This window comes from Balearica regulorum, chromosome 15, assembly GCF_011004875.1.
Source record: "Balearica regulorum gibbericeps isolate bBalReg1 chromosome 15, bBalReg1.pri, whole genome shotgun sequence".
Taxonomy (NCBI): domain Eukaryota; kingdom Metazoa; phylum Chordata; class Aves; order Gruiformes; family Gruidae; genus Balearica; species Balearica regulorum.
Genome location: NC_046198.1, coordinates 5,814,934 through 5,841,741, shown reverse-complemented (window position 1 = coordinate 5,841,741; position 26,808 = coordinate 5,814,934). Strand labels below are relative to the sequence as shown.

The following is a 26,808-nucleotide window of genomic DNA, read 5'->3' as shown; positions in this document are numbered from 1 at the left end:
AAGAGAGGTAAAGAAGTTACTACAAGGAAAATAAATATCATAAAAGGTATCAAATGGCTGCTGTAGCTGTAATGACTAAGTAGACTAGGAACCGTCTGTCAGGCCCTCCAGTCCTGGATAACTGAGGAAAGATGTGCCACAAGTCTGGGAAGCACAAATGGCAGGAGAAAGTGAAACAGAAGCAATGTAAGACCAAATGTAACATCAGAGGGCAGGTTGAAAAACAAAAGTAGAAATAGTTACTTTGTATAACATCATTAAACTGTGGCACTCCTCTCTGGGATGTTGTAGACACTGGTAATGTCTACTGGTTTGAAAAGGGGGTGCACATACTCATAGGGCACTTTGAAATACAGAGACATCATCTACAGGTCAGGAAATCCCTGAGCCGTGAGGTGGGGGCCTGGGAGTTGCCCTGCAGCAGTGTCCTTCCTTGCTCCTCTTCCCTTCAGCCTGTCATGGCTTCCTTCGTTGGCCCATGTGGAACCTGCATCCTGTGCTTTGTGGACCTCCTGTTCTGCACTAGTGCTGCTGCCTTTGAGCCAGAGCAGGTGGGAAGGTATCTGGGGCTCCACAGCATCTTCTGACAAAATGCTTCATAGCTCTCAGAAGTTTCATGTGCAGCATGTAAAATGACTGTTTCATTTAAACTCACATTCTGGTGATTTCCTGTAAAGCCCCTTACACTGTAAGTAGTAGAAAATAATTGTTCTCTGGAGTTTTGGATTGTTTGTTTGTTTGCTTTTTCACCCCTCCATGATATTCAGGATATTTGTCTAGCATATCCCATACACACCCCTTTAGTCACCCTTTCTCTGAAGTGAACATATCCAGTCTCTTTTCTCTGTCCTCATTTTTAACCTGTTAATGTGTTATATGAAGAAGTTGATCCAGCACACGCAGCAGGCTTTATTTACAGTTCTCCCTTATAAACACTATCTTTCTGCTTCCATATTATAATTCAGATTGTTGTAGCATTCAGTGCACTGTGCTAATTAGAGCCCATAGTAGTTGTTCTTTATAGAAGCACTCCTTCAAGAACAGTGTAGTCAGATACTGTGCTTGGGAAGTCCCAAGATCCTCAGTTGTGCATCCCAACTGAGCAGTGTATGCGTTGTGTGGCATGGCATAGATCACTGCTGTCTCTGTACCCTAGGATATTTTTGCATTTTTCTAGATTCACCATAGGACTGCCAGATCAAGTTTGTAGATTATTTGGCTTGTGATTCCATGTTACTTTGCTATAGTAAACCATCTTTAAAACAGGTTTAGTAGTTGTGTAGTTAGCCTAAAAGGAGTAATTTCTTGTGAGCGTATTTGATTTAGACTCCTTTACTATTCAGCAAAGAAGCCTAGATTTAAGTAAGTTTGTGTTGTCAAATGAGAAGGAAATACCATTAACTCTGCTTGCTTTCTTTTTCACAATTGTATAACAGTTTTTAAAGTTATTCTCCTGAATCTGATTTATTTGCCTTTCCTTCTTCTCAGAAAAGCCTAGTCTCAGAACCACTAGCTACCTGTAACCACTAAGTCAGTTTCCTGTGCACCTACTTTATATCTATCCATTTCTCTGCACAGCAGAAAGCATAAGGACGAAGAGGTAAAACAAGACCAACACTAGCAAATCCAATGATAAAGGAAAACCTTTAAAAGCATTACTGAAAATAACAGGAAGAAATGCTGAAGGAGTTAGATCCTAGGTACGAGATCTCTGATGTGCACATTGCACAGTTTCTCTAGCTCAGAGTGATCTGTCCTGTTTAAAGGTAAATTAAGGTACGAGGCTAAAAGTTAATTTTTTCCCCTCCTAGTGTCTGTAAAATTAATTGCAGTGCAAAATCTGTCTTATTATCCATTGTTGTTCTTTGTTAGGAAATTACTTTTGCATTTAAAATCTAACACGGGCACATCAACAGTGTTCTTCAACAGTTTAAAAAAATCAGGTCAGCATTAGAAAAAAAAAAGATGATTTAATATATTCATGCTGCCTTTCCGTGCTAGTGTGAGCAAAGCTCAGCATACTTCAAGACTGAGTTCAGGAGTGAGCAGTGCAATTAGCATTTGCTGTAAGTATGAATCCATTCTCAAACAGACTTTCAGAATCTGAAATAATGGCAAATAATATTTTGACTTTTTAACAAAGTAACTACACGGAATCAGTCTACCTTCAGAGCTAATTTGGGCAAGTGGTATGTGTAATGACGCTAAACCATTTTTCAGAAAGAGTAAGGCAACATTTTATATTACTGTTAAATGTGCAAAACCTTTTTGCTCCGTAAGTATGTAGCAAACATTCAGTCCTACTATTTACCTTGATAGATATACCCCAAAACTTGCTGAAACTGTGGACTGTACTCATCCAAAAATGATACAGAAGCGAGTTCTGGAAATGTATGTAGCTAGCTGACTACTAAAAATTGTGCTGGTCCAGGTGATGAAGGTGTATACTTCCACCAGAAAAGAGGGAGGTGCTAATGGGAGCATAATCACTGATCCTGTAATGTGCTCATATTATTATCCAAATAAAGTCATTTTAATTGCTGTTTAATTGTCTCTTTTAAAACACCAAGAATGTGATCACAGCACTATGGCATGCTGAGTGTCATGTGTAAACACAAATGCTCTGTGATGCTTTGACTGCCCTGGCTGCAGTTGAGAGTGTATCCTTTTCTTCCCTGTGTCGTAAGTTCATTTTTCTTTGAGTAGTTTTTCAGCCTTTCTGGTGATGATTGCCAAAGAGCTTAGCGTTTGTTGTTGCAAGAGATAAGTCCATTACTCAGTAAAGCAGTAAAACATAAAGAGGGGTGTGATACTGGAAAAACATATTGTTTAGGGTGTGTTCAGTAGGTTGGGACCGAGTGCCTTGTCTTCAGCAGAGACGTAATCATCCTACCATCTCTGGAATGTGCAGAGACAAGACATGACGAGTTAAGGTAGTTGCTTCTATAGCTTTGCTGCTCTAGATGGAGCAAAGAGAAGGTAGTGCAAGTCCGATAGCTGTTGCCGTAATAGACCATGACACTTCTGATGTTTCAGCCTTTCCTTATCGTGGAAGAAAATAATTTGTCTTGTCAACTGTTCTAGTTACTGGTTTTTTAGTATTACATGGGAGCCAGAAGCACTCTTCCTTCCTTTCTTCCTGATTTGATAGTTTTCTAGAAGTGTGACCTAAGCTAACAAAGCTAACTGGACTAAGAAAACTAACTGAAAGATTTTTCAGCAGACCTTCTCTTGCCCTGGTGACTGCCAAGGGCGTGTGGTGCTGTAGGGTAGGTAAAGCCAGGTTAGTGAGACAGGCAAGCTGGTATCTTTCTGAGAAACATCATCACTGCTGAAGAAAAGCTCATGCTGGTGCTGCAGTTCTACCCAAAGTTATTAAACACCTGGAGTTTAAAAGTGTATGAAAAATTTCTTAAAATGAGAAGGCTGTCTATACAAACTCCTTCAGCAAGAGTATAAAGTTGTAAATATGTTGGATAATTATAAGTGTGTTGTTAATGTCCAAACTGAACTCTGGTTCGTGCAGTCTTTCATTTAATACTGAATTATTCATAAAGCAATGACTTAAACTGCTGAAAGCAGGCAGTAATTTAGTCGCTGTTTGTTTTAGTAAATTTTCTGGGGTGACTTCTTAAATGGCAGCTTTTGGTCCACTGAGTAGTAATACCCTAAGTGCTTATACATGTCTATGAGAAGTTAAACACGTTTTTTAAGACTTAAAATTTTGTTTTGTAAAGTGCCATCAGACTGCTTCTCTCTTTAAAGATAAGCAGATGAGTTGCTGCAGCAAATAGCCTACACAGAACCTGCTCTATAAACTAGGCAATTTGTTCTCGGCTATTTTTCTATCTGCAAAGTTACGTTGTACCTCCCCTTTATTTTCACATAAAGATAACTTTCTCAGTAGGACGAAGTTTTAGATACTACTTACCTTACAGACCCTTAGCTTTCATGCATGTTGTTTAGTGTTCAGGAGCTTCTTAGAGTAATAATTTCTTGGTTTATCTAAGAATAAAATAGTCACGTAACCTATTAATATGATCACTTTTAAAAATTATTCATTAGGTACACTGGCACAATTTAAAACCACTTTTGGCATCCTATGTTTCGTCAAAATGTTCTCTTTGGATAGGCAGACATAATGATAGGAATACAAGGCAACAACAATATAATGATTGATCAGTGTAATAGGTGGTGGCTGCAGCATTACTGCCTGTCTAATCATTGCTAAATATTTTGTAGGCAAGGCAGAGATGATGAGTCTGCTTCCAGGAAGTGGTCCCATCCCAGTAATGTTTTCTTCTTCATTTGCTGTCTTGTGTAGCATCATCTCCTTCTGTGGGGGACTTGCAGTTCACAGTCAATAATGCAATAATTATTTGTTTCAGATGACAATTAGAGGGCAAGAGACTTCCGTATAATACTGTTTCTATTTTTTTAAGGTCTAATGTTGGCTACTTGCTCTTTAGTAAGTAAATGTCCTTTCTACTTTTTCTTTGGACATTTGCTAAGGCAAATTTTGAAAACATTGAATACCTTTAAACCTTGTCTCCTTGGCTACAAGTCATCTCACTTCCCTTGCTCATAACACCTTTCTCCCTTAATCTGTGATCTTGCCTCCTGATACTTCTCTAGAAGCCTTTTCCCCATAAGACTTCTTGTTTGCTTTCAAGAAGTAATATTCTTTAACATTTTCTGAATAAGTCTCATTAGTGTCCTCTCTGCACCACCACCGTTCGGTAACTGCTTCAGAAAGCACTGCGTTTACTGCTTGCTTTAGGAATTTTTCAATTATGTATTTTGATATGCTGCCCAATAATTACAATAGCAAAGGTCAATTTGGTGGTAAAAGAGGTGATATTTAATATACCATGTGAAATCACTGAATGTTTTTTCATTATAATTTCTAGCAATGGTGATTTTAAAAGTATTTAATAATACTTGTGTGGTACTATCCATGTGAGACTGGCATTCTGAAAAAAGTAAACTTTTAGAGGTTTATTTGATATATTTTAAATATTGATGTATTTAAAAATATTTATTTTTAAAACTCTTTAAAAGAGATTATAGTACGTTCCACAATTGCAGAAGAGTTATGCAGTGAGCACTGAGGACCAGCAGCTCAGCAGGGCTGCCCCATGGGGTCGTTACAGGTTCCTCCGCTTTCAAGCGGTCCAGTGAGCTCTGACACTGAGGTGCAAAGCTGGACCTGGACTGCGTGTTCAGCATGCAGTTGATATCCTTTGACGTTGATGTAATTTGATTGCTACAATACTGACTTTGCTCATTTTTCAGTAAGATTTACATAGCCTGACTTTATTTTATAATCTCCTACTACCTCATATTTTTGCTAAGTCCCTTTTCTCAGTGTTTACTGCAGCTTTACTCATTCAGTGGAATTCACACAGCACCACCACCCCCCGTTTATCACATCTGTACGTACAGTTCTATTTACACTTAAAAAACCCACAAACAAAAAGTATTAATAGACCTTTAAGAAACTTTTATGAAGGCTTTGATTCTGGAATGTCCATTTAATCTAGCAGCAGGGGAGAAGGTCCTGTGTGTTCAGCTTTTCTCCCTCTAAGGGCAGAACCCTGGATATGAAGTTTGGAGTGTCAAGGTCTTCAAGCTGCAGCTAGACTGACTGACTCTTCGGCCTGCTAATACTACTGTTAGTGCAACTCCCTCATCGTTTCCAGGATAGCTGTGGAAGTTCTGCATGGAGGTCCATGCAAACCACCTGTAGTGACATGTATAAGTATTTGGTACTAGTGATTTCCATCATGAGGTAGTTGTGCATGATATATTGAAAGCAAGTTTTTAGTATCACTATTACTCCTTCGTTGTCGTCTCTTTAACCTCAAAAGGAAGCAGAACTGTTTCATAATCTGCTAGGGAGGCTGCTTCAGTTTCTCCTCTGTGGCTGCCAGATCCAAAAACTAATGACAAACGTTATAGATAATATTTCAAAATTTTAATATTTGCTGTGATACGAGTCATGACTGAAACCTATGAAATTAGCAGCTCGCTGTCATCGTTGTTAAAGTAGTAGCAGTATTCTGCTGTAATTTAATTGCTGTGATAGTGGAGTCATTCTGTAGCTCTTATTCACATGTGACTGCAAGCATGTGTGTACTGCTGAGCAACGTATCCTACATCTTGGAGAGAGAGGAAATTCTGCAAAACATGATCTTGACAAAATCTTTTTTGCTTTCTCATTAATTGGAAAAAAAATATAGCAAACTTTGAGATTCCTTCCCTGTAGATTTGAATTATTGTGAACAGTAGAACAATAGAGCAATAACTTTTTTTCAGTGACATTGAGTTCATCTTATTAAACCAGCTGAATCCATCTGAACAGCTTTTTTTTTTTTTTGAGTAAAGTCGTCTTTAATCATTGGTACTATTTTTGCTGTGATTACTTAACAGTGTGAATATTTGAGTATGATAATGTTGAGGTCCTGGTCCATAACAAGGAGGTATTTTTTTAGTACTTTCTGTAAGGTCTAGCATCCCATGGCAAGATGGTAGTTTCAGAGAATTTCGTCTGTGTCCGCCCCCCGCCCCCAGCATCAATTGCAGTAACCATTCTGCCTTCAGGCTTTTGTCTCAATTCTTCAGTGACAGACTTAGTTATTAAGCGATGAGAAGTGTGCACCTGCAGAGTCAGTTATATATGATCCGATAATTTGTCTGTATAAGGTGACCTACAGTTGTTACTAACTTCCCAAACTATATTGTCATGCTCCAGTTTCTTTCCAGTCACATACATCAATTTTTAGACTTGATTTCATTTCATCATTCATGATCTTTCAGTAAATATGTGAAAGCTCTTGGTTTGCTTAAACTCCCTAGTATCTGAAATGCCTTTTCTTGGAAGGTGTCTTAACCTCCAAACTGCAGAGACTCCCTTTCAACGCTTCAAGCTGTATTATTTGTTTGTAATGCAGGGGCATGGCTAGATAGAAAACTATATATAACATTAAATGTTTCACAGGAAACAGTCATCACTGTTCTTCACATTGCCTTGCATTCCTTTTTGTAATGAAAGAATATCTACAAAGTTGTATGTGTTGCATTTGGGGAGGTAGAAAAGAACTTAAGTGCTCTTCACCAAACAGTCTGACAGTGTTGAAATTCTGGTATTGAAAGCTATATTTATTTTATCTTTTGCAGTACTGTATTTCAAGAGTTAAAAACATTCCTTATTCATAAGGTCACTTCATGCTTTGTTGTAATACTTTATTCATTTATGTGGCTTCTGTTAACTTTTGGTTGATTAATAGACTGCATCTTTATTCCAAGTATACGATTAAAACTGGGTTATTCTGGTCTAAGAAGTGACAGATGACATGACTGGGGTGATGTTGACACACTGTGGTTTAAGCTGCATTAAAGACAGCGGTGTATTAAGTAGTGTGTTTGGTAGGAAGGTTTTCCTGGCCAGTGTGGACAGGTATTTTTTCTTCTTAATCCTGTATTGTATAATTGAATAAGTCTTTGGCATCATTCTGCTTGAGGCGAAGGAAAGCATGTTTCTTAATTAAATCTTAGTATGACTTCACAATTCTTTCCTATGAACTCTTAAGGACAACAGAGGAAAACATAAATTACCGGTTTTCAATGCTACAGTTGAAAATAAATGTTGTCATACTGCTTGCTAGTAAATCTGTTGAACAAGGACTGCATTTTGTTTGTGCAAAGTATTTACCGTAATAGTTGGATTTTATTAGAAGTTAAAAATTTCTTTTATTCACAGGAGCCAAAAACATTCACTAGTGTTGTCTGGGTTCCATATCTGAAAGCTGTGCTACAAAGTGTGTCAATATATGTCAGAAAAAGCAGCAGTGGCATCCATCATGATTCACTTTATCTTATCACTAAATAGTATCTCTCAGAAGCTGCCTCTGTTTATCTTTTGATTGCTTTTGCTAATATCTCTTCTGCATTTTCTCCCTGCTCTCTGCTAATCATTCATACTTTTGAGAAACATAGAACAGTATCTCATAGAAAGCTCTTTATTTTCTTAGTCTTGCCCCATAAAATATGTTATCAACACTTAAATCCTCTGTTAAAAGAATATTTTGGATGAGCTTTTAGGCTATTCCTCAGGCGTTTGCTTCAGTTTGTTTCTAGATACTAACTTGCCTTGATGATAACTTTAAAAAAATAATAAAAAAATCCTAATATTAATTTAGCGTAAGCAATAGTTGCATTACTATATAGATAGTGATAGAAGTGACCTGGAGGACAGCTTCCTTGTTACACTCTCACCATGTTGCTGTTAAAAGATTAAAAAAAAAAGGGGGGCGGGGAGGGGAAGCTGTGGAAATAAACGTAGTGATCTCTACTTCTTACTCTACTTTTGGTCCCTTTTCCTGTTCTTGAGTTGCAGCAGTTTACACTTGTTCCACCTTTAGGGTTTTTTTGTAATTAATTTTTTAATTTTTATTTTAAATTGCCGTTCTGCCGCGCTGCAGCGTTGCCAGTGCAGATACCTGCTGGTGGGGGCTTCTGCAGCTCTGTCGCTCAGGAGCCAATCTTCTGCAAACCTTTTTCTAATAAAATCAAAACTTTAACTCATACTGCATTTTGCTTTTGTACTGATAATGAGAAATGTGCGCATTTTATTGTGGGTGTTGCATACTGTATGTTTCAGCATACACATTTCACTCATGTCTCAGTGAGATTTGCTGCATCCTAGTAAGCTTCTGAAAGCTGTGTTTGAGCATTAAGTTTATGATCTTTTGTAGCTCTAATCCAGAAGTAAGTCTCTAACCTGATCTGTTGCTGTTCATGCCCTGGGCAGAGGTTATTAGTTCTGTGGACTTACTAGAAGAGTTTAATAATCATAATAGGAATGCCGGTTGTGACAGTTTATCTTTTCTTATGTACTGTGAATTGGAAGGAGGCTGCAAAAGCGTGTTGCATACACCTTGGTGTGGCTGTGAGGACAGGGAGGACTGTGAAGCATCTGGTGACTGTTCCTACTGCACTTCTCATGTGGCTCACCAGAGCTTTGGTCTTAGTTCCATGGCTTTTAGAAGACTCCAGTGACTATCACGCAGTGATTGCCATAGCTCGTTCTACTTCTTGTCGTGTTTGTCCCTTTTCTACAGGAGAAATCCAGCTGCATTCAGATAGAAGGTGAGCGCCTAGGCTAGTTGGTTCCGCTCTTAGCAGTTCTTGCGAACAGCCAGACGTTCCTATCCGTAAGCACCCCACGCGTGCAGGTGGGGAGCGCGAACACGGGTGGGGAGTTCGGCTCAGCCCCCGCCGTGCCGTGCCCGGGCGGGTCCGGCTGTGCCTGCAGGCCGGGGCGGCTCTGTCCAGGGTGCTGACGGGGCGAGGGCACGGGCGGGCTGGGGCGCCGCTGGGCAGCGTCGTGGCAGGGCTCGGGGTGTTCCCCTCCGGAACCGTTTCCTTCCTGTAGCACAGGTTACCCACATCCCTGGCTGCCCACACAGTCAATAACTTGTGTGTAGCTTTTGGGTATAAAACTGTTCTTAGTTACAGAAATCAGTAACTTTGGGGATTTTGTGGTGTACTAGAATATACAAGTTAATAGCAGGACTGGTATATCAAAGAGAAACTTACCAGACACTTTGATGAGTGTTTCTTAAGTAGTGCTTGTCCTTCAGATGGTTGCAAGGGTTACAGTTTGATGATAAAACCCCAGTTTTTTCAAGAATGTCTGCTTCCCTGTAATCATGCTGAAATGATCCACCAGCTTTTGATGCACAAGCAATGGAAGGAGCCTTTCGGTTGTTGGATAAATCAGGAAGATGCCTGTTCAATCAAAGCAATGCATATTTAAAATAGTTGGGGTTTAGTTCATGGAGATCATAGAATCACAGAATGGTTTGGGTTGGAAGGGATCTCAAAGCCCATCTAGTTCCGGTCCCTCTGCCATGGGTAGGGACACCCTCCCTTTGATCAGGTTGCTCAAAGCCCCATCCAACCTGGCCTTGAACACTTCCAGGGATGGGGCATCCACAGCTTCTCTGGGCAACCTGTACCAATCCCTGTTCACCTTCATAGAGAATATTTTTTTCCTAATATCTAATGTAAATCTCCCCTCCTTCAGCTTAAGGCCATTCCCCCTTGTCCTATCACTACATGTCCTTGTAAAAAGTCCCTCTCCAGCTTTCTTGTAGGCCCCTTAAGGTACTGGAAGGCTGCAATAAGGTCTCCCTGGAGCCTTCTCTTCTCCAGGCTGAACCACCCCAATTCTCTCAGCCTGTCTTCATAGGTGCTCCAGCTCTCTGATCGTCTTTGTGGCCTCCTCTGGACTTGCTGTAACAGTTCCATGTCCTCCTTATGTTGGAGACCCCAGAGCTGGACACAATAGAATCATAGAATGGTTAGGGTTGGAAGGGACCTCAAAGATCATCTAGTTCCAACCCCCCTCCTGCGGGCAGGGACACCCTCCATTAGACCAGGTTGCCCAAAGCCTCATCCAACCTGGTCTTAAACACTTCCAGGGATGGGGCGTCCACAGCCTCTCTGGGCAACCTGTGCCAGTGCCTCACCACTCTAACAGTAAAGAATTTCTTTCTAACATCTAATCTAAATCAACCCTCCTTCAGCTTGAACCCATTCCCCCTTGTCCTGTCACTACACTCCCTGATCAACAGTCCCTCACCATCTTTCCTGTAGGCCCCTTCAGGTACTGGTAAGCCACAATTAGATCTCTCCAGAGCCGCCTTTTCTCCAGGCTGAACAACCCCAAATCTCTCAGCCTGTCCTCATAGGAGAGGTGCTCCATCCCTCCAGTCAGCTTCGTGGCCCTCCTCTGGAGTCGCTCCAACAGCTCGATGTCTCTCCTGTACTGGGGCCCCCAGAGCTGGATGCAGTACTCCAGGTGGGGTCTCACAAGAGAGGAGTAGAGGGGCAGGATCACTTCCCTCGACGCCTCTTTTGATGCAGCCCAGGATATGGTTGGCTTTCTGGGCTGCAAGCGCACATTGCCAGGTCATGTTGAGCTTCTTGTCCACCAATATCCCCAAGTCCTTCTCAGGGCTGCTCTCAATCCATTCTCTGTATGGCCTGTAGTTGTGCTTGGGATTGCCCCTAACCACGTGCAGGACCTTGCACTTGGCCTTGTTGAACTTCATGTGATTCACACGGGCCCACCTCTCCAGCCTGTCAAGGTCCCTCTGGATGGCATCCCTTCCCTCCAGTGTGTCAACTGCACCAGTTGGTTTGGTGTCGTCGGCAAACTTGCTGAGGGTGCACTTGATCCCACTGTCCATATCGCCAACAAAGATGTTAAGTTCTTTCATACCTCTTGGTTTAACGGTGTTTGCGTATGTTTTAAACAGTAGCAAGATTTAACAGCAGCAAGGGCTAGAAACTGGAAAACATTACCTCTAAAATATTCCTGAGATGGTAAAGGATTGCCTTTCCAATTTTTCCCAAGTAAGATTTAAATTTTACAGTTACAGTTGATAAAATGTTTAGCTTTTTTTAAAAAAAGCAGTAACACTGAAGAAATCTTGAAGTAAATTGTTAATTTAGAAAGTCTGCTATTAGAAACTTCTATCTGTATAAAAATGTGGAATGCCAGAAAAAGGAGTTTAAAAATTTGGTTTTATTTAATGAGACTTGATTATGAGATGCTGACTGTAAGGCCATTTGGAAACTGAAGAATCCATTTATGTTCTTCGTATTTGTAGTCTGCATTAATGCAGACTTCTTGCTTCATCCATAAGTATTGATCTGTTTGAGGAATTTTACAGTTATACACATACCAGTACAATTGTTGTGCTATAATTTAAGTAGATACCGTTTTGCACAGAAGTGTGCTATTTGTGTGTCTCATAAGCACTACCTGAGACAGAAATAAATGTTAATATAGCTGATTAATTTTTATATTTTTTTCTGTGTTAGCTGGAGATACAGATGATCCTCCAAGAATTACTCAAAATCCTGTCATTAATGGGAATGTAGCAATGGCTGACGGACATAACAACACTGAAGAAGACATGGAAGATGGTAAGTAAATATTTGATAAAAACGTGGTTCATTGGCTGCTTTATTTTTATGATTTTTGGGTACAAAATGGCTCATATCTTACCTGTGTCCTCTGAACTGTAGCTCATTAAAAAAATGAAACCCTCTGTAGTTATGACTGCTGGTTTTCTGTATAGGAATCCTTTTACCATAGCTATACAATAAGATTAGCCATCTGAGGGCTTGGGATTTTTTTCTCTTACTCTTTCTAGGTACTCATTTAAAAATTGCTGAAAGTGATACTGTTCATTGTTATATTTTGTGATACATCCCTTTAAACATGCTGCAGCTGGTGCTTTGCTGAATAGTAATTTTGTCAGTTACACAATTCCTTCAGGACATTCAGAATCTTTATCTGTCCTGCTCTCCTGTCAGGTGGCAGCTGTGATCGGTTCTTGTCTCTGTATGGCAAGTCAGTGGTAACTGTTTTGTTGAGGAACATTTTCCCCCCAAATCTGATGCCCTTGTACTTGCAAATGCAAAGGAAGAAGTATGTATCGATGTCCTGTTAATAAAAAGGGACATGTATTTTTGAAATCTTTTTGTTGTCTATTAAATGAAAGTAAGGGTGTACAGTTTTTTCTGTTACAGAAGATCAAATAATTTTTAAGTAGATGTGTCTGGGCTTATTTAAAGATAATGAGTTTGTAATTCACTCAAGTCTGTTACTATGTTTAGTGAGGAAAATGCACAACAATATTTTTTTTCGTAGGAGAGGATATGGAGGGGACTGCTGTTATTTTGAAGAACTAAATAAGATTGAATTGGGAGAAGGGAAACAAAATGTTAGTGGGATTTGTTCCCCTCTGTTTCCTTGTTTCATGCTGTCTTGTGAGAGTACATTCGGGATTAGGCTTAAACGTTTAGATTTATGTAAAATGTTTGATTTTTGTTTGAGAAAAGTCAGAGTTTGAGGTTAAAGGTCAAAAAAGTGCTTACTTTCATGTATTCAAGGTACATATAATAGAATACTGATAGAAAATAATAATGTTCCATGAAGAGAATATGGTTTAAATTCAGGACAAAAGCATCTCATGGTTGAATTGCCTGTGGCAAAGAAGGTTTCCTATGATCAGATTCTCGCAACAAAGTAAAAAATTAGGTCTGCTTAGCCTATGAATTTTGCCTGATCTCATTCAGAGGCTTTGATTTCTTGCTCAGAGTAACTAGCTGAGACTGAAATAGGAAATTCTGTTTTTATCAAAATCAAGCTACCTGTTATAAAAGGTGTTAAATGTCTTTGGGCCATGGTGTTTGGAAGGTAGCAGGAGAAGATCGTGTGGGTTGACACTGACTGGCAAGGACAGCTCTGTTGAACTTTCTCAGTAATGATGTTTATAGGTAGAAAGCTTGATAGTGTTTGCTGTCAATACAGCCAGTAGATAACACATTGGTCAATTAGTACAAAAATTTGTCCAGAAGTTGGTCTGTATATACTTGCACAAATTAAGCGAAAGGGACTTAAGCTGTAGAAGCAGCTAATGAAACCCAGGCCACATCAAGGATGGCAAGTAATCAGATGTACACCTCTTCGTGCAGAGCAACATTGACTTTTTAACCAAAAAGCTACTCTAAAACAGTTTCTGTCGTTTACCAAACATTCGACTCCTCTCAGAGAACTGGATATGAAGGTGTCGCAGTAGGGAGAAGTAATATCTGAAGATATTCAGCAAAAGGCTTGTGAAAGCTGCTGTGGTTGTGGTACTCATGTCTGTGGACTTTCAGTATGGTCAGGAGCTTTGGTTCGCTCTGCTGTGGAACATCTTTCGGGGTTAAAATGTGATTATTAAGCAATATTCTAATAGTTTCTCATTATCATATTTGAATAAGGAGTGCCTGGCTACATCGTGGAGCTGTTATAGCTCTGCATTGACACAGGTATAAAATAGTGTTATTGCAAAATGTTATAATTGCAAAAACATTCCTGAAGACTTGCATCACGTAAGTTGATGATGCCTCTTTTCCAAGTCTTGTAAATCAGATTAGTTGCCTACTGTTGCATTATTTACACATCAGTGCAATTGCTCTCTTGCTGTTTGTTCTCTTGCTATCCTGGTTTGCAGCATAATGTACATGTATAATGGACAGCTTGGAGATTCACAAGATAGGAGAAAATAGAGGGAGACATTGGCCTCTGATAAACATGCTCTGTTTTCCATTGCTGTTATTCATAGCAAGTGGGATCAATCTGAGCTGATAAAGAATGCATGAAGAGAATTTAGATATCTCTTCAGTGAAAATCTTAATGAGTTTAATGGTTCTGTGAGAGAGGTGAAAAGTAGGATAAAAGGTTGATGCTTCCAGCTGGATTACAGAAACCAGCTTTCTGGTGAATTTTTGAGTTCAAGAAACTTTTTAGGTGATTTTGTTCTTCCTGCTTAGCACAAAAAGAAATGACTGATAAGACTGGAAAAAAGTGCAGCTGTCATCCCCTTTGCTAGGCAGCTAACCACAGGCATTGTGAGGAACGTGTGATGGGGGCAGCAGTGGACCACCAGCAGGACTTTCAGATAAGGCTGTGTTCTCCCAGGTGGTTTGACTGTTCTTGCTATGTATGATGTCTTAGCAATTAAAAAGAACCAGCTGAAAGAATGTGTCATGTTTTGTACAGACAATGACTTAATGAACCAGATTTTGTGAGCTGGAATAGCACCTTCTGCAAATAAAGTAAAAAATAATAAAAACAAGGTTCTGATAAAATTTTGTTTGCAAGTGCATCAGTATTTGAAACAGCATGTAGAATAAATTCTCTTAGAAGTTAAAGTTCAAACAGAAGGTCCCTAGCTAAACATAAACTCACAGCTTTGCAATTACCTACTGAAGTCTCATTTCTGTGAAGAATTGCAGAGGCTAGGAGGCTTTCAGAAACATGAGTCTTAGCCATATGCTAGTATTGCATGCTGTATTTGGATCGTTATTAAAATATTCATAGAATATTCAGCCAGTTTCTCCATTAATAATTTAGGTTCAGAATATTTTAATAACCTCAATGTACTTTAAAGGTAGCAACATTTACTAAGAGAGTAAAGAAATCTGCTTTTCTCAAAGGTATAAACACTTAAATATGTACTTCAGCCTTAAAATGGATCATGTTCTGTATTTGGATTTTTGATTTGAAGGATCTTTGTCATATCAAGGTGCTAAATGTGTCTCATCTCAACAGTGGAAAAAATCTTTTCCACATAGCAAATATCCATTCCATTGCATGTAACTTCCCCAAGCATCATCAGCTGAGTCCTTTTACTTTGTGTTCAGGATCATGTGCCATATTTGTAGTTCAGGGATTTATAGAAGTCTTACTTGCCAGTTATTACTAAATTATCCTGCTGCCAGTTGCAGTCTTTTTATTGGAAACTTGTGGACATGTTTGTGGTGAGAAAAGATTTTATTTACTTACGTGCTCAGAATACTCGCTATACTACTTAAACTTTGTTTTTTAATATAATTAATGTTTTAATTGACTACACTTGCTAAAAATATGGGTTTTCTGGAAGGAAAGGAAGGTTGTTATTTCAGGGGGTTGTGTTTTGTATTTTTAAAGAAACTTCTTTTTTAGGGTTGACCTGTGTTACGAGGCTGCATTTTTGTGGAGTAGTGACTGCTCAAATATTTTACTGAGGAGAGTACCCTTCCCTGGTGAGCTCTCATGCACAGGCTTTCCTGAAAAGAAACCAAGAAATACAGGCAGACTTTCTCTGAAGCATCTGCAGATGCTGCGTGGGCTGCCTTTTTTAGCTGACACCGTAGCAGCACTGCTGCATCCTTGTACCGAAGTGCTCTGCAAGCTGCATCGAGAGAGGCAGAAAGCAAACTTGGTCGGCTCATTTTTCAGAAGCTTAAACTAAGCCCCGAAGTACTGATCTTGATTGTGAATAAGGGAGGCGTTCTCGAGCTGGTTCGAGATACATGTGATGCAAGACTGATTTTTAAATTAACTGTGTTACGGATTTTTTATTTATTCTGCCTGCGAATCAAGTTTGAGAGTGTACAGCTCCTTTGGCTGCAGCTTGTCTGACTTTTGGTTGTAGAGGACCAGCTCTCTACTCTGTCAACAGGCAGTGAGTAGGTAAAATGGGTAGGGAACAGCTTTAAGTAGGTGATAGACTACTGGTTATCTACACTTACATGTAGGGAAAAAAGGGAAGAAGATAAGCCTTTGAACTCTTCCGTTACTGAGGAAGCTGACAGCACAGGTTAACGCGAAGGTCATTGCAGGTGTAGAGAGAGGAAGCTGGTTTCTGCTGTAGTACTGTTTCTTTCAAGAGATAATTGGGAATGCTTAGGGCAGCCAGTCAGTCCATACACAAAGAACATCAACTGTGTTGCCAAGATCAAGATCAGAAGTAGGACAATTGCTTGAAAAGAAAACCATTTTGTAAGGGAGTAGAGTGAAATCTGTCAAAGCTCCCTGGCCATTGTGGAGAAAACTTGTTAATTTTCTGCATTGAAGTGTATGATCTTTACAATGTTGCATGTTGTAATCAAGAGAGTTTAATTTTTTAAGTAAGGCAGCAACCAGGGCTCACCTATTTAAAAAAAAATAAAAAAAATTCAACAGTGTCTCTGGTGCCATGCAAAACTTTCTGAGTGAATGTCTGCTTTGCGTGTACAGAAAATAATGCATTTGTTGTATACCGTAGACCTTGTCACATAATTTCATGATCCGATTTCTGGCTTGGTGTCATTGTACCTCAGTGCTTTTGGTTTCGAGTGTCACTGCACGAGTGACATGTTTGCTTCAGTTCTGCATCAGCTGTGGGTGGTGTGAGAACAGCGGTCTGACCATGGGTGCTGTCAGCTGCCCTACATGCTACTCGAACCTCCTCACACCCAGTAGCAAATCTTCCCATGTTACGCAGGTGTTAAGTTGGAGCCACAGAAAAGGGAGTGTGTTGTGTGCGCTGTGTGCTTCATCCCTGCCTTGTAAAATTGTTGGGATAAGTTGCAGGTTTTCCCTCCCTGTATGCAATATGAGGCATGTCACAATAAAGAGAGCCCAGCCTTGTGCCTTCCTGAAGCTGTCGCAGTCTCCAGCACCCTGATATAGCTGTGTACAACAGAAGCAGAACAGATTGTGGTATATGAAGAACTGGGGATGTGGGAAGAAGGCAAAATTAGTTTAATTGTGTGTGTCAAAATAAGATATTTTAAAAAACTAGTGTCTCATTTAACTTTGATTTAGACCACTAAAAAGCTCTACAATTTCCACATACCACAAAGAATACAGGACCCTACTCTTGAGCTATTCTTCAGCAAACTGGTATGAAATTTAAAAAAAACCCCAACAACCAACAGAGTTCATCTGTTTTGAAATGATACTGTTACAAGCAGAAAACAACTAAATGGTGACTTGGTATCAATAGGGCAGTTGAACAGATTGTGAGAAAATCCTTTGCATGTCTTGGTTCATGCAAGGAGCTAACATAAACTGGGCTGCGAAGGCACTGCGCAGCAAGAAGAGTTAGAGTGGGCTGTGATTTATGTTGTAAAGCATTTGATGTCTCTATCTTGCTATACCCGCTGCTTTAGAGGAAACTTGAGTGGTAGCAAATTCTAGTGCTAAAGAACTATTTAAGAAAATAGTGTACAAAAGGAATGCACCTTTCAACACTCTGTTGTCCTGAATAGTGTTGCAGTGTTTTTCAAAATGAAAAAACTGAAACCTCAGTTGCTAAGGAGCTCAGTACCTCTCAGGGCTTGGATTTTTGTTTGGTTGCTTCCAATATCCCACTACATAAAACATGCTCACATTGCATGATTTTTGAAAATGATGTTTTGGAGTTAAGAACATCAGATTTTTCAAATAATTTGTGTGTGTGTTACAGATACAAGTTGGCGATCAGAAGCAACGTTTCAGTTTACAGTCGAACGCTTCAACAGACTGAGCGAGTCAGTTCTCAGTCCTCCCTGCTTTGTACGGAATTTGCCATGGAAGATCATGGTTATGCCACGACTCTACCCGGACAGACCACACCAAAAAAGCGTAGGATTCTTCCTTCAGTGCAATGCTGAATCTGATTCCACGTAAGACCCTTTTAATTGTTGTACAAGTCCTCATTTGATACTAGTTAATCTGTATTGCAAGAAATACAAACATCTAAAAAATATTTTACCCAGCTTTCTGCAAGAGGAAAGAATTCTTGCAAGGGTTTGAGTCCTATTTTCCCCCCACTTTTCTAAATCACAAAGCATAAGAGTAACCTTCTCTTTAGGAGAAGCTAAAAGTAGCTTGTGTAGCTACAAGTTTGTGGTAGAATTTAGATATATTTCTGTTTGATTGCCGAGGGGAAGTCTTTGACAGTTTTCTTGGCTTGGGAAGAGTTCTGGGTTTATTTCAAATGGAAGTGGTACTGGAGCTTCTCTAACCCTGCTGAGCTATAAATCCTGCCCTGTAAAGCGCGAGAGCAGCTGAAGCAGAGCGATATATGAGGTAGTCATCTTCTTAAACGGAGTTCCTTGCTCGTCAAGCCAGATACAAACATGTACATGTTTGTGGAGTCCTGCAGGCAAATCAAAATTAGCTGTCTTTGACCTCTTTTGTAAATAATTAAAAAAGATAAATACAAATATCTGGGGCATTACCATGGTGTATCCAGCTAGAGTGCAGACGCCTTATAGGTATCCTTTCCAGTAGGGTAACTCAACTTTTGCCCCAAATCTCAACACAACTTGTAGTTCACTCTGAGTAATAAGTTGCTCTTTTCTGTCATTTATGTAATCTAAAAGGTGAGTGCTCAGTGCAGAAGGTAAAGAAGAAAGTTGTAAGTGTATTAACTAGTCACAGAAGTGGTTCACATGCAAGTAGTTACAGAAAAAGGATAACGTGATCTTCAAAAGCTTCAACCAAGGTGCAGATGATGGAGCTAAGCGAGCAGTAATGCCACTGCATTACGAGTGAGTGACAAGACCTTGTCTGAGCTGAGATTTGGTCCGATAATCTTGTACAAGTGGGCTAAATTTGAACAGAATGGTCATAAAGAAGTGCTGCTGAGAAAATTAGTGTTTATCTTGTGGGAGGGAGGGTAGAACTGCCTCCTCCTCCTTTCCGTAGCCAAAGGCTGAGTTATCACACTCTGTAGACATGACAACTGCTTCGAGTTGGCCTATCCATCTGCATTGAAGTAGATGAGAAATAGCTCACCTCAGAGAGCAGTTAGCTGCTTCAGCCACCATTACCTGCAATTGCCTGACAGTACTTTCTTAACAACACTGTTGCCCTAAGAAAATCTCCATTCCAGCTTAACATTCATGTTGTGGCTTCAGAAAGCCCCAGGGACTCACGCCCTCAATAAGTTAACCAAATCTTAACATCTAATAAGAAAAAAAATTAAAATCCTATCTGTGAAAGTAGTATACCAAAAATCCCTAACAAAAATTTACTTTAGTGACTATAAAAAGCTTGGTTTTGAATGAGTTTCAAATGTTTCTTCTGTATTTATAGGTCATGGTCTTGTCATGCACAAGCAGTTCTCAAGATAATAAACTACAAGGATGATGAAAAATCATTCAGTCGTCGTATTAGTCACTTGTTCTTTCATAAGGAAAATGACTGGGGCTTTTCTAACTTCATGGCCTGGAGCGTAAGTAATTTGACACGTATTAATCTATTACTACATAGGAGTAGTTTTGAGCTTGCACTCCTGAATACTGAGATACCTATAGAAAAGGTTTTTTTTTCCCCCCAAGCTGTTATTTTTTTTCTGTCATTGCTGTAGATTCTTCTTCAATTTCTTATAAATTCTTGTACTTAATTACTGTAGATTGCTTTTACTTACATTGTGATTTAAGTATTCCCTCATTATTTTCTGCATATCCGAATGCTTGGTTTTTGCTTTCACTGTGTGATAGTCAATGTCATTCTGAAGCAACATAGGTTTTCTTGCATTTGCATGTGTTTGTAGATGTGTACAGATATCTAATGCCCTTATAATGCTAAGGCTTATCTTGAATTGAGACAGCTTTTTAAGCATTTTCAAAGGTTGGACCCTTAATTTTTCATCTGTCTGTAATATTGTCCAGAAGAAGCAGAGCCTTTGATTACCGACTCTTATTATCCACAGAAAATTGAAATGGTACTGCAGAATCTTAAAAGCCAAGAACAAGTTTCCTATATTGAGACTTTAGAAAAGAATTGAAGTGTATTAAGCTCAAAAACAGCTTTGTTGATGTCCTTCAATTTTTTTCTACAGTTTATTATTACTGATAGTTCAGACTTGGAAATTAGAAAGTGATATCTAACTGAATGCTTCGTTACAGTCATGTTGCAAGCTCCAGTTTTCATGTTGGTGCGTCATTCCTATTTTACAGGAAGTTACTGATCCTGAAAAAGGCTTTATAGAAGAGGACAAAGTTACTTTTGAAGTCTATGTTCAAGCAGATGCTCCACATGGAGTGGCGTAAGTATCTTTTTAAAATTCTTAATTCTAATAGTTTTATGTTGCTTGAGATTGTTCAAGTATTTTGTGTTATTAACATTTGTAGCTCTCATTAGGCACTCTCACTTTGTCACCTTTAATTGATGAATTCTCACATGACAGTATTTTTCATTAGTCATATAGAGGTTTTAGTATAGGTTAAATTTCCATTTGCATTAGTGAGCATAATGTTGTGGAACTCTAACTTCTCTATGAATTGATTTGTGATTTAACACCTCCACAAATCTAACCTCAACATTTCTGATCTTACAGCTGATAAGGGTTTCAGACACAGTTAGATGGCTCTTATCTAACTTGCCTTGGTTTACCCACGTTTTAAAACTGCCTCATCTGAGTCGATCTGCTTTATGTCACTTGTAAACAAAGTGGTTGTACTGAAATGCAGACTTGCCCTTAAAAGTAGAGCTCTGGGTTCCAGTACACTTTCATAATACACAATTTTTCTGCCATATAGAACATCTTTAAAAAGAAAACCTAACAAAATCACAAAGCATTTAATTGCAAAGACCATTGTTATTGGCAGGTAGTAGTGAAGTGTAGTTTATTTGAACCTTAAGTAACAGTGAAGAGTAGCCGATATATACCAGCAGTGCTACCTTAGAACAAATACTCTCTGTTTTAAATACAGTACTATTTTGGTTTTAACCACTATTTTCCAGATGGGATTCAAAGAAGCACACAGGATATGTTGGCTTAAAGAACCAGGGAGCAACTTGTTACATGAACAGTTTGTTACAGACGTTATTTTTCACAAATCAGCTACGAAAGGTAATTAATATATGAAAGAAAGTAAGACTGTGAATTGAAATAGCCAATATGTTGTGTATTATAGTTTGTTCTCTGAAAGCAAACGTAGTACCTGGTGAAGACTTGAGCTTAGGGGGAGTGTCTTAGACTGTATTGTGTGTTAATGTTGCTGTGAATTGTGGAGTGGGGAAAAAGTTGACTACATCTTGCAGATGAGAGACAGAAGTAATTTCCCTTTCTTGAAATGGTTAAAATAAAGAAGTCAATTGTGATTTCTCAGCCCATAAACAATGTAAGAAGATAAACATGTATGACCTCTGTAGTTCATTTGTTCCATCTTTTAACTTATGTTATGCATTTGAATTTTCCGTTATTATGGTTAGCATCTTTGTAGTGATGGAAAGCATTATAATTTCAGTAAATAATTTTATATTTGCTTCATTCATATATGTTTTAGTTACTGTAGATGTTCTTTCTTTGCTGGAAGGAAGAACTGCTTTAAATATCAGCTTAATAAATATCTCATCCAAACCCAGGATGAAATATACTATATAATGTATCACTTTAAAATTGTGCGGTAGCCTTAATGGGATAAAACCCTAAATCCTAAATGATGACTTGATACTGGAGGTGGCTATCTGAAAGAGGGGATATAGTTGGGGAAAAAATGTAACTCTGCACCATTTAGTTGACTGGAGTGTCCTGTTGATCCTAATTCATCCTTTTGCACATTCCTGTGCTTGTTGTATCTGTGAGTGAAAAAGAATTGCTCTGACTTATGCTTTCTCCTTGTGTATACTAGTTATTACATTTCCATTAAGCTTTCTTTTCTCCAAAATTTCCCCTTTTAATCCACCTACTTTCCACTGTCTTAGATTTCCCACCATCTTATCATTATTGATATCACTGTGGCCTGTAAGTGCCTTAGTTGGGATTTCTTTTTTCTCTTTTGCAATGTGCTGCTTACTCTGAGTGAAGCATTGCAAAAAATTGCACGTCGAACTCCAGTAGACTGTCACTGATGATCTTACCAATGCCATGTACAAGAAAGAAATACTTGACTTGTTTTACATGATGCACCTGTTTCTTTTTTTGCAAGAGGTATAATTTACTCATTCAGTTTATCATTCATTATAATGCCTGTTCTTTTTGCTCAGCAGTCATAATGTTTGTGCATTTTATGTTTTTGGACAACTTCACTTTTGCTCTTGAAAGAAAAATGTGGTTTTATGATAGCTACATCTAATCCAATTGAGTAGTTCCTTTCAAGACTGTCTTGTAGTCAGTAAATCAATATGTACCATGAAGTAATCTTGTTCTGTGAAGAAGAAATTATTTTTGTGATATAGATTTGTTTCAACTGAACTAATCTGTTTAGGCATTCCCCTGCACCTCTCTCCCAGCCCCCAAATAAATATCAGCTTTTAAGGGAGTGTTAATATCTGGATAGTGATCATATAAGAAAGCTTGATTTACTAGCTGGTAACTGCAGCCTCCTTTATGGAGATGTTACTGGACATCAGCTTAAATGCCCAATTCTTGGCTCATTCTTCAGGTTTTCAGCACCCCTGCAAACCGAACACGCTACAGCAGTAGTTGTAGGCAGTTTTAATACTCATTTGCCACTATTACAGGTAAGGAAGGGTCAGTAGTTGTCTTGTCTGAAAAAATGAATTTCTACAACATTTTTGTTTTCACTTTGAGCAAACTTGTTCCTCTTAAAACAGAGTAAAATAAAATGTGTAGTATCCTCAGTTTGCTTATCACCAATTCCATTATTTCTGTTAATCCTCCTTACTTAGAAGAAATAATGATTTCTATTGCTCTTATTTGGAGCTTTGTTAACAGAGAAGTTGCTGTCATGAGCAGAGCTGGGAAAGCAATGAACAGTAGCAAAGGCAAGCACGTACCTATGGAAAGTCAGACTCTGGTGAAGCGTGGGTGAGGAGTGATGAAAAAGTCCTTTCTTCTTCGCTCTGTTTCCAGACAACAGATGGGAGGTTCTTGGGTATTCAAAACGAGACCTCCCTTGATTAGCAACCAGGTGGCTTCAGTGGTAGGGAATAAAGCAAAGGAACTTTCACTTCAGAGCATATCTTTATTTGTCTGTTTGTGACTGGTAAGCACATCCTTAAATATAGTCCACCTAGGCGAGGGACAGTGGTGACTTCCCAAATGTGTCTAGGTTTGAGCTCGGATCATGTTACGCACATCTTCCCGTGTCCATTAGTGCTTCCAGCTAGTCAGTACTTGTGGCTGCATCCAGTCCATTTGAAAACTTTGGTTCCGTTGAAAAATTTCTTACAGTTCATGAAAACATTGTCATGTAACTATACTAAAATCAAGTAATTGTCTTGACTTTAACCAGTGTGTTCAAGCTTATCTGTAGCATTCTTTTACCATTGAAATATCTAAAATTCTTCTCATAGTTCTGTGTCTGTTGCTTATAGCCATTGCCTATGCATGTTCCTGTCACTCTTGTGCTCATTTCCTGAGGGAACTTCTCTGGTGTTAAATTGGAGATTCTGGTTTTTTCAAATGGATCAAAATACCTCACTCCTTGATCTTGAGGTCAAGTTTTCAGAGTTTGGGAGGGTGAGGCATAAAAATAAAGGTTTGTAGAGGATCATATTTGAAAAGTGGTTTATTTTAGCTTGGAGCAAAATTTAAGCTTTGAGAAATGGGCTTCAATGCTACTTGTATACACAAACAGACTGAAGAACCAAAGAAAGGCTATGTGTTAAGTGTTCAGTTTGTAGTAATACATTTAGAATTTCAGAATAAATAAACTGGTGTTTGTATTCAATGGCAACTGGAATGTAGTAATTATAAATAAATTGTTAATGACTATTTTAATATTACTTGAGGGATATAGGAAAGGAATTAACTGTCCAGATGGCATATGAGAAAACCAAGTAGGAACTAAATGCCAAGGATCTGATTTTGATTAATTATCAAGGTATTCTGAACTCCTATTTGTACCTTTTTGATGGAACAGTCAACCACTAGGTGTCTTTTATTTCATCTTACTATTGTGGCTATTCTGCTGATAGTTTCTTACTATATTATTCTTCTGAGTATTTAAGTTGCTGTAATTTTGAAAAATTTTACAAATATTCAGAATTGAAATAGGAAAGTGGCGTGCCAACGTCTTAACAACTTTTTTGCCTTTTTTCTTTCTTCCTTTCCTTTTTGTCATTTCCTTGTGTTCTTTCTGTATCAGCTTTGTCTTTAACGTCTGTCTCATCTGGTTTCCGTCACCTCTGTACTGAGCTTTCATAGAGCACTGAATGTGTTTCCCCAACAATTCAGCTATGCACTGGAAGTACTAATCTTGCTCTGTACGTAGGGAGCTGAAGTACAGGGTAGGTTAGAGGTGCTGGACATCTCTGAAAGCTAGGCTGAGGCAGAAACTGCGTGGGAACTACTGAGATCCAGTTCAGCACTTCACTTGCAGAAATATATCATTCCCTCTTGTTTCACAGGCCAAAATTCAGGGCGCAATTTTTTCTGTTTCTTAACAGGTTATTTTCTCATACGCTACTTAATATTGGAGTCTTTATTTTTTTCATGTGGTGTTCCCTAATCTCCTTCCAGACTTGTCTATGTTTTCTTCTTACATTCATGCTTTCTAAATGAGCATCTCCCTGTAAATACCTTTTCTTTGCTGTTACTTTTCCCTATATTGGCATACGCTTTTATAAAGTAAATCTCATTTCAGTGCCTGTTGAACTCTCCTAATCCCTGTTTGGTGCAATTTCTTTGTTCTCAATCCTTCCCAGATCAGTATAATCAGTGAATTGAATCGTTAAGCTGTTTATTTGCTGGACAGCAATGATGTTACATAGGAATGAATGTATCAGGGAATCTCAGAGCTTCCTCTGACATCTTTCTCTTCCATGTGGACCATTTCTGGTTTCATTCAATCATTACCCTTTATGGTTTCATGTGGTTGGTTGTTTTTTTGTTGTTGTTTGGGGTTTTTATCCCCCTCACTGTAGATGACAATATTCACAGATAGCCGAGCTACAGCACGAAACTGAAGTTATTTTCAAAAGCCTATAGTATTGATCAGTATATCTGGTCCTACTGTGATGATTGCGTAGACATACCGGGCGTGATGAGTTGTTTGAAGGTGTTGAACACTTTAGCGCATTTACTTTTCTAAGGTGAAATAAGGGAACTCCTTAAATAAAATAACCATGAATGGCATCTGTTGTTCACATCTCTCTAACCACTGTGCTCTAAGAAGAGTCATTCCAGACAACTAATGGCTTTACACTACAGTACGAGATTTTTTTCCAGACTCTTTTGGAGTGATGATTAAATGGAATTAGATGAAGGAAGTCACCGAAAAGGGAAGAATGCATTAAACAATATGAGCAATAAACTTTTCCTTAGATACTAATTGAACTAAATGCTTTTTCAGGCTGTGTACATGATGCCCACAGAAGGAGATGATTCATCCAAAAGTGTTCCTTTAGCATTGCAAAGAGTGTTTTATGAGCTGCAACATAGTGACAAACCAGTTGGAACTAAAAAGTTAACAAAATCTTTTGGGTAAGTTTCAGAAATTTGGACTATTTATTGGGCTATTACAGACTTCATAAAGCTTTTCTTTAAAAAAGGTTTTACTTGAATCAGGCTATTTTTAGAGACGTGCAGAGAAGTGTTAATACAGTATTATGATAATTGCTAACTTTGTTAGTTTAGTTGGTCAGTACTAAAGACAGCTGATCCAAAAGTCAGATTTTTGGGGGAAGGAGAGTGGTACATAGTCAAAGACAGCTGTTAATAGCAGGGTTATAATTTACCTGTTACCTGAAAATTGTGTGATGCATTTGGCTTAAGTAAAATTCAGGACAAAATGTGTTGTTAAAACATTGCAGTTCATGTATTGTTAATGTCTTTTTCGAAATTTTAAATCTGTTTTAAATTTAGAGAAACAGTAATTTGCATTTCCATATTGTTAGTCCTGAATTGATGACTGGTGTAACATTTTCTTAAGACATATCAAAGATGCACGTATTTTTGCCTATGCACAATTTAGAAGCATTTAATGCTGTATTCTGTTCCAGGATTTAAAGCTTAAGAGGAGTATCTGTTGCATAAAGTAAAGGTGTCAGAGTACACACACACAAAATAATTCTTTGCTTTTTCCTCATTCTAGCACGCTCTTTTCCTCCATAAAACATCTATAATAAGGCTTGCTTTTTATTTTCATTTTTGCCCAGTAGCCAGTTCACCGCCTGGTATTTTTCCCAGTCTGGTGATACTTCTTGTGAGATGATGTTACAGGGTGTGATTTTTACATCTGGAGTACCTAGACAGAATTATACAATATAGCTGCATTGAGAGGTGTTAGGGTTTTTTTGTTTTCTGGCATTTTCTTTTACTAGCTTGATGTTTGAGCACAAGTTAGGACAGAAGGTGAAGATTAGCATAACCTTTACAAGCCTTCTCTTTGCAAGTGGTGTAAGCATGGAGTAGGATTTTATCAAAAACTGTTCTAAAAGATTGTATTTCGCATTACTTTGTTGCATCGTATTTGTAGACTGGTCTTTTGTAGTAATATTGACAAGCATTTTTTCATTTAAAAACAGGTTAG

The 26,808-nt window shown here is 38.6% G+C and overlaps 1 protein-coding gene across 1 annotated transcript in view; it reads left to right on the top strand.

Annotated features, from left to right (window-relative positions):
• Positions 1–26,808, top strand: part of USP7 (ubiquitin specific peptidase 7) — a 72,852-nt gene that overhangs the window by 20,595 nt on the left and 25,449 nt on the right. Inside the window, exons 2-7 of the mRNA XM_075767965.1 lie at positions 11,896–12,000; positions 17,844–18,042; positions 19,460–19,598; positions 20,326–20,414; positions 21,113–21,221; positions 25,630–25,760. Of these exons, the coding sequence (XP_075624080.1) occupies positions 11,896–12,000; positions 17,844–18,042; positions 19,460–19,598; positions 20,326–20,414; positions 21,113–21,221; positions 25,630–25,760 (772 nt within the window). The remainder of the gene's footprint in view (positions 1–11,895; positions 12,001–17,843; positions 18,043–19,459; positions 19,599–20,325; positions 20,415–21,112; positions 21,222–25,629; positions 25,761–26,808) is intronic.